Source organism: Varroa destructor, unplaced genomic scaffold (assembly GCF_002443255.2).
Source record: "Varroa destructor unplaced genomic scaffold, Vdes_3.0 BEIS01000001.1, whole genome shotgun sequence".
NCBI lineage: Eukaryota > Metazoa > Arthropoda > Arachnida > Mesostigmata > Varroidae > Varroa > Varroa destructor.
In genome coordinates, this window is record NW_019211454.1 from 70,060,491 (window position 1) to 70,073,078 (window position 12,588).

Below are 12,588 nucleotides of genomic sequence, written 5' to 3' on the forward strand. Positions count from 1 at the left end.
TAAATCAATTAAAGTTGAAAAAAGGAAAGAGTTATCAGCCATTTAGGTCCATTGCGGCGTTCCTGTTATGCGAATATTGGTCTACAGTGTTTCATCGTCAGACCAAATGCAATTGTAGAAAAACTGGTTGACATCTTTGACTGTGAGTTATCATTAGGCAGAAAATTTTCAGCTACCTCGCGATTTCTACATTGTATATAACTAAGCTTCTCCTAGCATTAACGTTTCATGAATATACATATGTCTTTTTTTCGGTAATTTTTTTAAATAAATAAATATTTGCAGTATTTTTAATTGTTTAGTCACATTAGTACTAAATAAACAGGTCCGACGATGCTGTGGCAAATTAACCGAACACTTATCGGAACTTTTCGAAGTGTTAAGTTTGCTTGTCGTAAGATTTCGTCAGTGTCCGGCTAAGCAGGCCATAAACGAGAGTTTTCAACATCCGATATATAGAAACTACTAAGTGCACGGGCCAGCGTGCACTTTGTACGTATATACCATCCACTGGTATCGGTTTAGAGGGTCACCGTTAAAGCTGTTAATTACATGAGCAGATTCGATTTTTCAAACGGGCTAGAATAACGTAAGCTCGGAAAAATGGTGTTTACGTCCACCATTTAGCAATTATATGCTAGGGTGTCCTTAGCCAAACTTACTTATGAGTATTCTATATGATAGAAGATTCTCAACCGTCTGTGACTCACCGAAGATACTACTACCCTCTCGAAGTCTTTGACATGCTTTTTTGGTGTTCGATTTATCACGATCGATCGAAGAAACAACCAGGTGCTTAACATAATCCACATATACGAAAGGCTGTAACTTTTACTTGCAATGCTGAATTCTTAATAGATCTAATACTTAGTATTTGTCAAAAACCGAAACTCACCTAAGACCCGTAAATTCTGCCACGTAAGAAAACCCAATTCGGACCAACAGGTAACTATAATGTATTAGAACTCCGGTTACCTTAGTCTCTACTAGTCTTTTAGATCATATCAATAATGGAATTGGTATTGCTTTTTACCGCCTACAACTGACTGATGTACAACACTGTAGGATGTTAGAAATTATTATTTTTTTTTTTTTTTATGAAAACAGTGCCTCCACAGCGGATTTTTGGGCATCTAGCCATTTTCTAAACACACTCAAATATGACGACCAGAATCAGTATGATTTAGTATTATTACATGTTCATGATTAGTTGAGTTACTACTCCGATCTTCTGTTTATAAAAACGTGTAGGTCAAAATAAAATATTAAGGTTTTCATTTACAATTTTCGATCAAATAATTTGTCAGCAGCCTATGATCAGATTAATTTGGGCCCTTAGATCAAGCTGATAGTATATAGGATCCGCCGTCTTTACCAGAGTACTTCTCGAGTCCGTAAGAAGGCAGATACTATGCAAAAATAATACTTCAAATTTACACGTATGCATTTCTTTGGTACACCTTGCATATATGAGTTCGACAAATTTCAAAGTTTATCGCTCGCATATTTTACTTAGTCATTAAGTTTGAACTTTATGTGACTTATTTTTGCCTGGACTGCTCTACGTTTGTTGTGTTTATATTATATTTTGGCTGAATTCATCTTTTGCAACGTTATACCATGCGCGTCTGAAGGCTAGCAGCGTTTACTGAAACTAGTTTCCGAGCCTTAGAGCTAGACATCTCTACTTGGAACACATTCCGGGTGACCATACGAAGCGCATGACTGTATACTGTAGGATCTATTAGACGAAACCTCAATCAGACATCACGAAAACGCTCTACTTAGCTGGGAATTAACCAACCTACGGTCGTAAATCGCCTCTATGCACTACAAAATATATCGATGCTATGAAGATAGGTCCCACCCTTCAGTTACAATCACATACAAACCATTGGTCGCATAGTAACAAGAAAAAAATAATCTAGGCACAATATTGGTTTCGGGAATAAAAAGCAAGGATTTTGCGACCATCTTTAGTGCGAGAGAGAGAGAGAGAGAGTAGTTAAACTCTGGTTGAACCGCTTATATAATTTCGTAATAGCCCAAATGGGTCCTCTACTCTAAGCTTTGACAATAACGAGCGCAGACTGCGAGTGAGCCCGATGCGTTAAGCTTAAAATGTAATTGACGATATACAAGCCAGGACCAAACAATGATTTTATAACAACACTTGACCAGATGAGGCCTTGGCGGAAGGACCGAACCTTTCACACCGAAGTCGGATCAAAATTGCGTCGGAATTCTACTGATCGGATTCATGGCCTGGAGAACTAAGAAGCTAACCAAACTTGCAGCAAAAATGTGGAAATAAATCTATCACCAGATCGTTTTTCTGGATAACTTCTACATAGACCCCGCAAAGACCAGTAACTTACTTTGGATGCCAAAATAAATCTCCTACAAAACTCAACATCGTTTGAAGTTGGTTGATAAAAAAAACTTACTTTCTGAACGATCTAATATATGTATATATATAGTGTTTGTACTGTTCATATGTTATAGATCTGTAAGACGATATTACGTTCAAACCTGTTACGGTAACACATTAACGCTTGTCCTCCATGGACAGCGATAATATCTGTGTGCTTAGGGGCTGCAAAGTAAACTGTGTAGCCATTTCGGGCGGATTTAAATGCGTCTAGTACTTAGCAGATTTTGTCAAGAGCTCACTTACGGGCTCTTGACAAAAAAAATCCAGGCTCGAGCTTAGCTGTAAAATTTGTCACGAAGATTAACTTTTAACTTAATCCTAATCTAATGCTAATTCTAGGTCTAACGGTAAACCTAATTCCAACTGTACCTCGAAGCCCGACGCCAGGCCTAATGCTAAGTCTAACCCTCACCCTGAATTTAAAACTAAGCCTTATTCTGGATCTCACCATAAGCGCCTGGCTAAGCCTTACGCCAAGACAAACTTTAAGCCTAGACCTAAGGCTTAATCTGAAGCTCAACTTCATTTTAAGGCTAAGTCTGACCCTAGATTTAATTCTAGAGGTCAGAGTGGAAATAAAGTCAGTCCCAAGCACGAACGTAAACTAATTCTTGGCCTGACGCTGAGCGATGGTAGCTAATAGAAGACCGAGGCGAACACAAACCGTTGCAAAATCTCAGTAGTCCCATGGACCAGCCATCTCAACCAGCTGAGGGCCGATTGCAGCAAGAGGGGCCAACGGTTATAGAAAGCCGTTGCAAGTTGCCAACCGACTACAACATATTTACTTTATCGTTATATGTATGTATGTATGTATGTATGTACAAGAACTTAAAAGTAACGACAATCATGATAAGTGTTTAAAGCAATTTGTTGGCTTTGCATAATACGTGTCTACGTGTCAGCCTGTCAAACTCCAATAATTTTCAAAGTACCCAATATTAGCAGATGAAATTTCACAAATATCAACGATTTGGCCATCCACTAGGGACATAATGAACAAAGAAGCAAGCATATCGTCGTTTCGTGGTGAAGATCAACCCCCATTTCTGTTAACTAAGCGCCTGGCTAAATGAAACGTAGCACGATTATGAACTCTATTTTTGAGCCGCCATTCGGCCAAAACGGCCGTATATATTTGTTTTCATAATATACTATGATCTTAAGGAAAACCATATGCTACATGTCTTTAACTAATCTGTCGCGAGCCGTGTGTCTTCGTATAAGTCCCGCTGATTTCAAAGAAAATGACAAAATCTATGCGATTATAAGGGTTGCTTCTGTTTGCCTAGTCTGCTGCTCAATGCAACGAAGTCCTCTCAAAAACAACAATCGTCGCAGCACTATCGGTTTTTCCCAGCCTTGCTGATCGTTTTCTGCCAGCTATTCGTCTATCAGATGACAAGTGCTTGCAGAATTTTTCGCCCAATCTTCAATTCGAAATGCTACAATAGCGCGTTTCCCTCGTACCGAAAAAATATCTTCTTTTCAAGCCTTGGTACATAACGTATGCGTAACTTTTCGAACACATTTATAGGATCTAGCAGTCTTTGTGAACTTCGTTTCTTTTAGAATGTTCTTCAATGCGGGTTCTCTCGAAGCAGTTAACTGAAAATGTTGTATTTGGAGCCTCTATAGCCAAATTTAGCTGGAGAAATACTTCGATGCACAAAAGATCCCTGTAGAAATGTTTGCATGAATATTCATATATGGTTTCGCTGGTCCTAGCCATGATTGAAATATTAAAATATAATTATAATAGAGTTTCTTTCAGAAACACATCACTCGAATACGTTGTCAGCCAAAAGTTATTGCAATAAACTGTTTTGTACTGTATATATATATGCTAAAAAATTTACATTTTGATTTTTGGAACTAATTTTTTGCTAAGTCAAATCGGGCCTACAATGTGACAGCATTGGCTATACAGGATACCGCTTTGATTTTTTTTTCCCCGAACTGAGAGGACGACATCTTTGATTCTGCGCGGTGAATAGATAGACGACGTAGCTAATATTCGATATGTTATGGAAACACAATATGGACATTTAGGATTTTTCATTTCATTTTGTGATTTCAGCACTCTTCATTATTTGCCTGTAATAAAAACTCAGTGCCCAGTTTGTTCGGCCTATTCGTTTGAGAAAACTACAAGCGACAATCGTAGGATTGGAAATAAGAATCACATATTTTTGTAATTCTGCCTTTGGTTGAAAGCCAGAAGCCGGCCATTTTGGTTTCAGCCATTGGAGGACGGAGCTGTACCCGAAATTTATGAGGTGTTATAGCGTTTGGGCGTTTTACTTAAAATCTGCATTTTCTGACGCGAAAACAAACAAGTGGCGCTTTACAAAGTATATTATGGCTTCCTAGTTCGATAACTAGATTTTAGAATCGATCTCTATTTCTGTAATTTCTACTTATACGCAGATACTATTTTCAGCTCTGCACTATTTTTATTAGGTATATAGATAATGTGAACACTTTTTAGATATACTCGACAAATGGTACAGGCCTGTGAATTTACTCATCCGACCTGCAATTGTCCACACAACTGCTTTTACCTATGTCACTAAGCTTTAGTAGACTATCTGTAATAATAACGGGTATATATATGTCGAATTAGATGGTTCATTATTTTCCCGAAATATCCAGTCTGTTGGAGCAATTTAGATCTGGCTGTCACTGCCACGCCAAGAAGAGATAGCAGACTGGAAAATAAGGCAAAATTTAAGAAACCTCCGCTTATTAATGTAACTACCTAAAATAGGCGAAATTAAATAATCGAGCCAGACTAGCAAAATACCGTTTCTGCGAATGTTTTGCCAACTAATTAGATTGTCCTGACACCCTAACCTTGTTCATCTCGAGCAAATCTAGCGATCACAAAAAAAAAAACACTTCCGGACTTTTGATATTATCACACTGTTGGATTTATACATATATGTATTGCTTTCAAGTGATGTTGGACGACGTTGGAGAAAAACAGCAGCGGACTCTAATAACCTTTTTCTAAAGCTGATTTGACGCTTCCGCAAATTATATCGATCGTTAGCCTGATTTATATGATAGTATATAGAAAACACTGACAGGAAAATTGGCTCTTCTACTTCGTTATAATTCGACTGATATCAGATAGGCGTACCTATCAGATATCAGATAGGAATACCTTTTTGTTTGAAGCCTGAATGGCGAAAAATCCAACACCCTAGTATATTAACTTTTAGCCCATATACACCTTACAAATTACATAACATTCACTTTTAATATCAACGTTCACATATTAGAAGACGGGGTAGCCTACTTAACTCCTGGCCGTAAAACCTTACGGTCTCACAAAAATTAGACGTTACTCAAAAGCCTACCAGCTATGACTTCGCATGTTGGCTTGCCAAACCTAATATTTGTTAGCTCGATGGTGACTTGCGTCTGATATGCTCGATTTTATAATTACACGAAATCTACCTCCGAAAAGAAAAAAAAACTTTAATACAATAATAAATACATAACATTGAAGAGGATATTTAAATGGGTCGTCAAGTATATATTGCAATATTCATCTACATAAATTCTATCAATACGTCGTGACCAAGTCGGGCTTTAGCTTTTTCCTGTTTTTTTTTTTTTTTTTTTTATCTATCTAGTCATCAATTATACACGTTGCCAGGGGTAACACACGTATCTAAACGTACGTATATGTATTATGACTAACTTATATATATATCTCATATACTGTTGAATTTATTTATTTTTGCAAGAATCAGGACCCCTCAACACTGACTGATTAGCTTCTAAAAAAACACGGAGCTGAACATAACGATTCAAACTAAAATACTATTATTTTCATTTATCAAAAAGAAATTAAACATGAGGCAATACCGACTACTGGATTATGCAGCTTTCCTTTCCGAAATGAATGGATGCTAGCACTATGTTCAGGTACTACTCGTTCAGGACCTGCCAACGCATTCTACTAAGTATATTATTAAAAAGAAGCCCAATATAAGTATTTCCTGTTCAGACTATACGTACCAGTGATCTTCGAGCAACTGTGGGTTCGTATAGGAACATATGGGTTCGCGTCGTACGAAATCACAATGACGTATCACAATGGTGAAGAATAAACAATCATACACGTCAGCTATGCAAAGGTTACATTTGCAGAATGCTTTTTACTCTGGTAATTCTAATGGTAAGATCGTGACTTTTTGGGTTTAAGTTTTTCTCAGATAGTGATGAATCTGATTAGCAATGGCTCGAATTGCAAGAATATATTCACTGATTTATTTAATAATATTGACGTATTTTTATTTTTAAGGCTATTATACGATGCTACCTGGGTAAATGGATCAATGGGTCTTCAAATTCCTGGGGCAAACATGCAGTTCAAACTGCACTGCAAACTCGGTATTTCCATGAACAGTCACAACGAAAACTGCGAAGAGCTGGCACTTTAAGCAAAAATGAGTACTTAATCACCTATTATATAATTAATAATATATTTATCTTAACTAACTCCACGCCCATATAAAATACGATCAGTAAGAGCTGAAATATATGCTTGCATCCATATGGGGTGTTTCCTCCCAAGCTCGATCAGTTAAGCGGTGGTTATACTTCAAAATCAAAGGCCATGGAGAGGTATTAACCGGCACCGTACAATAACTGTTAAGAAGTTTAATATATGCTAGACGATTTGGCAAATATTATTTGAGTCACTCTCTCGGGTTTGGGCTAGAGGAACGCAGGAAGGTTCAGCTATTGTTAACAGTTTTTATAGGGCCCATAACGCCTCTAAGCCGATACGAGTCGAAGCTTTAAAGGGGCTGGTGTCAACAAGCTTTGCAACATTGTGGAATCTATCACTGTATTCATCTATTCTAGTTTACTGTTTTTAAAAGCTAGCACTAGGGTAAATTTGATTGACAGGAACATGAAGTCAGCGCCAAACTAACACACACACGTAAAACCTATTAGACGCCTGTCTACTTAACAACAATGAAACGAACATCCAATAAATTATTGCAAGCAATGGTACTTGATAAAATATATTTTTCTCTAAAAATTAACTCCTGATATATATATATATATATATATATGAATTATTACTCTCGTAAGATTAAACTAAATAGCTGTAAATAAAATGGTAAATAACATAATACTCTATGCAAATGGAAGTCGAAGGAATATTTGAAAAAGTCCATGAAACGCTGTACAATTTGCTTTATCAAGAAGCTACACATGATTCTATCGTGGACGAAAACGGTAGACAATGTATATTTTTGCAGATTCGGAGATTATGGAGTAGAACACACGCAGGCCCTGTTATACCATCCATAAATAAACGGCCTTCTGGAAAATATCGACATTTTACTACTTGGCCACGTGACTATACTGTTATGTTCGTTTTTTTTCTATACTTAAATTTACCCCGGTTGTTTTATTCAAGTATATTCATTAATCTTCAACATTTCTCCAGGCTAAATAATAATAAACTATAGTAGTAAATAGGCTAAACAATAATGAACTACGAGACGCAGACAGTGTTTAAGGGCGAACAAATTGCACTCCGCAATTCATTATTGGCACAACCGTCTTAATAACGGAAATTCGAAAGTTGGAATCCACAAGGGGAGGCGGATAAATCTCGACGCGAACATTGCGCCCATCGTCGAGTCAATATAAGGTTTCTCCAAGCAAGTGGTATAAAGTCGTAAAATGAAGGATCGAAGTTACAAGAGAAAACAACAGATGCGTTCATTATAAACCAAATGGCGACACGTTTGCCATGCCACAGAATTTTTTTTCGATAAAAAAAAACATGCCTGGAGCACATTATCACCTTTAACGAGATATTGGTCAGTTTGTCCCGTCTGCTAAAGAGGAATTACATCGAACAAGAAGAAAAGCGATTTAAGTACCAGTCCCAAATAGATTCAGGAGTACGTTGATGCTCATACTAACAATGGGCGTCAACAACAATTGTTATCACGAGATGATGCCGGAAGAAGAGACGCTCGACGACCAGCTGGATATATTGAATTTCTACGAAGCTTCGTGGATGGGAAGCATGACAGTCGACGGCATATAGCGTAAGCCGCTTGACGACAAGCTATGACCTCGTTGCGACGCTTCTATTATTTTGTGGGTCAAGGAAAGCAAAACACACCGACAGCCTCAGACCTCGTGTTCTCCACATCCAGATCTGTTATTTCTCTTACTTGCGTTAAACTGATACTAGAGTCGATTCCCTTACGCAAGCAGTTGATAAAGGGATTCAACCCGATGCTATAAATCACAAGTAAGCAGCTCTTGAGAAGCTTGTCGAGGTCTGACGTGCTTAGAGAGGAAGGAATATATCTTGCATACACTAGCTGTTCTACCTCGCATGGTTTCAAAGCTGTAGAAATTTTTTAACCGACCCGCTAAAGGATTCCGGATAACCTAATATCTACATACTGTTAGTATCATTGAGCCGTTCGTATTGTTCGATTCACGCTAGACGATCTGCTGCCGAAAAACATTAGGTAGGAAGCCAGTTTAACAACAAAAAGGAAAAGAAGTTTATGACTTTGCTTCTTCATTTCATGCCAACATAAATACGTTTTATTTCTCTATTTTTTTAGTATGTACAATCTTCGATAATTTATTAGGTTAAGCTGCTTAATTCAAACATTCTCTGTACAACAGATTTGTCCTCCTGATGAAGACACCATCAGCAGCATCATTGCCGCTAAGTACTATCGCGTCTATTATTTCCTCTATTGGCTGCTCCTTTAATTCTTCCTTCATTACATCTGCATAAATACTCTTTATTACCTCCCCGTGCACGCATTTCTATCTCTGCTGGTGAATTTCAACCCTGGCCAGCCTTAGCGTGCCTACACGTGCTGTTACCTACGTCCAATATAGTTTGCTCACTATAAAATCTAACGATCGGGACGATAGAATCTGTCGAGTTCCTCAGAACAACCGTATACCTGCCCTTTATCCGCACGCTATCAAACGCGTACGAAAAAGCGGTTACGTCACGATTTAACGCTTAGTCATTTTTTTAGGAGAGCTAACATTGCTGCTCTGGGACTTTCACCGCTGCAAAAGTAAAAAGTACAACTTACAAGCTTGTTAAAAAACATCTTCCACAGATTGGGACTGTTGCATGTTACAACAACTATAAGCTAGTTTTTACAATGTGAAACTTCCTTTTGTACTTACATCACCCACAGTAAATCTAGACGCATCCGCACGTTGAACGCACTTGGCTCTGCGGTGATCACACGAATCATTTAGCAATTCCAGGAAAATGGTAGTCGTCCCGACTTCGTTAATTCGTTTATTTTTTTTCTCAATAAATCATTTTACGATAATAAATTTAGCTCTACTTATATATCTATACTGTTTCATCGATCAAGTTCGAATCGGTCGTTCGCGTTCTTCGTTGCGTTTCTATAATCTAAACTATTTACATTTAAATTATGTCTTTGTTACTACACTAGTCCATTAGCCACCTTAGCGAGCAATTATTATTACTTCAAAGTTTAATATATTAGTGACTTGTCTCCGGTATATGGTACCTAGTAACACCATCAGGTACGTTTCATATACGAAGAAATTTGGTGTTTCTATCTGATCGAGCAGAACATGACCTCGCCTGTGTAGTTCAGGAGCCAAATAGTTCGTATAACCATATAGCAGAATGACCGTAAGGAAATAAATTCAAGCAATATAATAATTTCTCCATCGACACAAAAGCTGCATAAGAAAATTGTGCCATAACCGACAACACACTAAAAGCAATAAGAAATCAAAGGCGAAGTATCGATGAAGGCACAGTACGTCTATTGACCATGCTATGCTCGACCATATTCTCGACCGGCATCGTCTTCAATGCTTCACCTTGCAAAAGCGTAATTAATTCAAATGTAATAATGGTATAAGCAAATACTGAAAAATGAATAAATAAGGGGCCAAACATAACCAAATACACACTGTACATGGACTACGACAATTATACGAACCCTACGAATTCTTGTACCTTGTTCATCTTGGACGCTTCCACGTTTCGGTCGTCCTTGTAAGAAGCGTCGTCATCAGCGTATCGTCGTGGCTTTATACTTGTACTTGAGACTTTCTCGATATGTACATATCAGCCTTACATCTTGAATATGCCATTAACGTTCCCCTGAAGGCGGGTCCTACCCGTAGATCCACTCCTGTCCCTTATTCAAATACACGCTGCTATTTCTTGCTAGAATCATTAACTAACAATTACAATCATTTTTCACAATTAATGAAGGCGGGGTTTCACCATCATTAATTTTGATCTCCTTCGCTGTCGATGTCGGAACCCGCGGTATGTCTACCCGTTTACCCTTCTTCAAATCGTCGTGGAAGTTGTTTCTCGAATAATAATAACAGCGAGAGTGGCTCTTGCCGATGCTGAAGTCAGCCATCTCCTTACCACTTTCTGATATATTGAGGTTGGCGTTGCTTTCATCGTAAGGTGATAGGTTGTTTATTTTGCGCATCGGCGGTTGCATTAGGCGAAGGTTATTTGCACCTGTTGGCAGTGGGTGGAGGATTGTTTTTACGTGGGAGTGCTGCCTTCGAGGGCACATCTTGTAGGCAAGAATGAGAATTGCTAGGAACAGCAGAAGTAGCAGCAAGCTAATGCAAATCAGATATACTGAAATCGCCTCTTGGGCAGCTGACGATGCTGCAGGCCTCAGTGTGTAAAGTCCCAATTCGGATACAGAATTCAGCACTGAAGAATTACTTGTTCGCGTTCGTATGACATCAGCGAGACGTTTCGCCTGTAAAACAGCTATAAGTTCTTCGCCTGTATGAAGTGGCGACAATAGAACTTCAAGCATCGTTCTTGATCGCGCCACACACCCAACGGCCAACTGGTGACCCTGGTGCCCCGACAACGCTCGACTGACGTGCGCGCATATCGATTCGACTGTAAAACCATCAATTGCTCTGATCCCTGTTTCGTTTTCAATGTCTGTTGTGGGCTTTGAGAAATCCAGTGCAAGTTTAGCCGGACAGCCTGAGGCGTCGTTAGGGCCACAGCGTTTTGAGAAAACCATCGGGGTTATTGTTCGGGCATCCGCTCGAGGTCGGCATTCGGAATGAGGACGGCATGGTGGGGAAAAGCATGTTTCGCCTTCTGTATACACGCACTCCAACTCAGTTGACTGTAATCGACAATTACCATGCGAATTATATAGATACCTATATTTACATAATTCGTGTACAAACAAACGATTGCAGACAAGCCAACGCTCAATCGAATTTCGATCTAATATCTCTAAACACCTACATATGTGTGCGTGCGCATGCTCTTAGCTACGAGTGGCTCTTTGTTGCGAAAAAACGGTTACGTACGTTATGGCTGTTATAGGTTATCGCAAATGAGAAATATAACTGATCAGAGAAATGTACCACATCTAAAATCTTGTACAAAGCTGTCAAACTCACGGAGCAAGAACTATCCGGCTGTCCAAGGTCACACTCGTCAGTGTCACATAACTGCCTTTCACAGAGAATCTGACCTCCATCTAAGCAGCGGCAGGTCGAGCACTGTTTAGGCTCAGACCAGGCATCACCAACGTTGTGACTTCGTTCATTATACAGACAAATAGCGGTCGGACTTGCAAGCTGAACCAAAAGCACCTCGCAACTTCTACCCGTTCGACCAGGAGGACAAACGCATCGAAAGTCATTGACCTGCAACCGGACAAAAACTGTGTTTAGCAATTTGTCGTCAAGCGACTCGTTAGCCGGTAAAAGGGATAAGACTACAATATATTCAACAACGTTGACCTTACCAGTGACAATATTTGAAGACATGATTAGTGCGTCAATCGACGGCACGCTTGATTATGCAGCAGAAGTGTACAATATAAACGCAAGTTTGCACCTTTATAGTTTTGTTAGGTCGCTTCAATGTCTTTTAATGTCATACCATATCAATACAGGTTCCCCCACCATGACAGGGAGCAGACAAGCATTCATCGATATCAAGGCGGCAGTCAGCACCGCTGAAGCCGGGGGTACATAAGCAGCTGAAGCGGTTCACGCTGTCTATGCACGTCGCATTGTGGAAGCACGTTGCTCCCAAGCAGTCATTAATATCTGTAATGAAAAAC

General features: G+C 39.0%; 1 protein-coding gene across 2 annotated transcripts in view; it reads right to left on the minus strand.

The window, feature by feature from the left end:
• Positions 1-9,005: 9,005 nt before the first annotated feature.
• The window catches only part of LOC111254002 (uncharacterized), a 93,344-nt gene continuing 89,761 nt past the window's right edge, over positions 9,006-12,588 (minus strand). The window contains exons 16-19 of one of the 2 annotated variants that reach the window (XR_002674883.2): positions 12,405-12,574; positions 11,918-12,166; positions 10,470-11,634; positions 9,006-10,330 (exon numbers count right to left, since the gene is read on the minus strand). Coding sequence is in view for 1 of the 2 variants with exons in the window: in XM_022814400.2 (XP_022670135.1) it covers positions 10,696-11,634; positions 11,918-12,166; positions 12,405-12,574 (1,358 nt within the window). In the remaining variant the exon portion in view is untranslated. Of the gene's footprint in view, positions 11,635-11,917; positions 12,167-12,404; positions 12,575-12,588 lie in introns of both variants that reach the window. The other variant, XM_022814400.2, reaches the window with a different exon arrangement.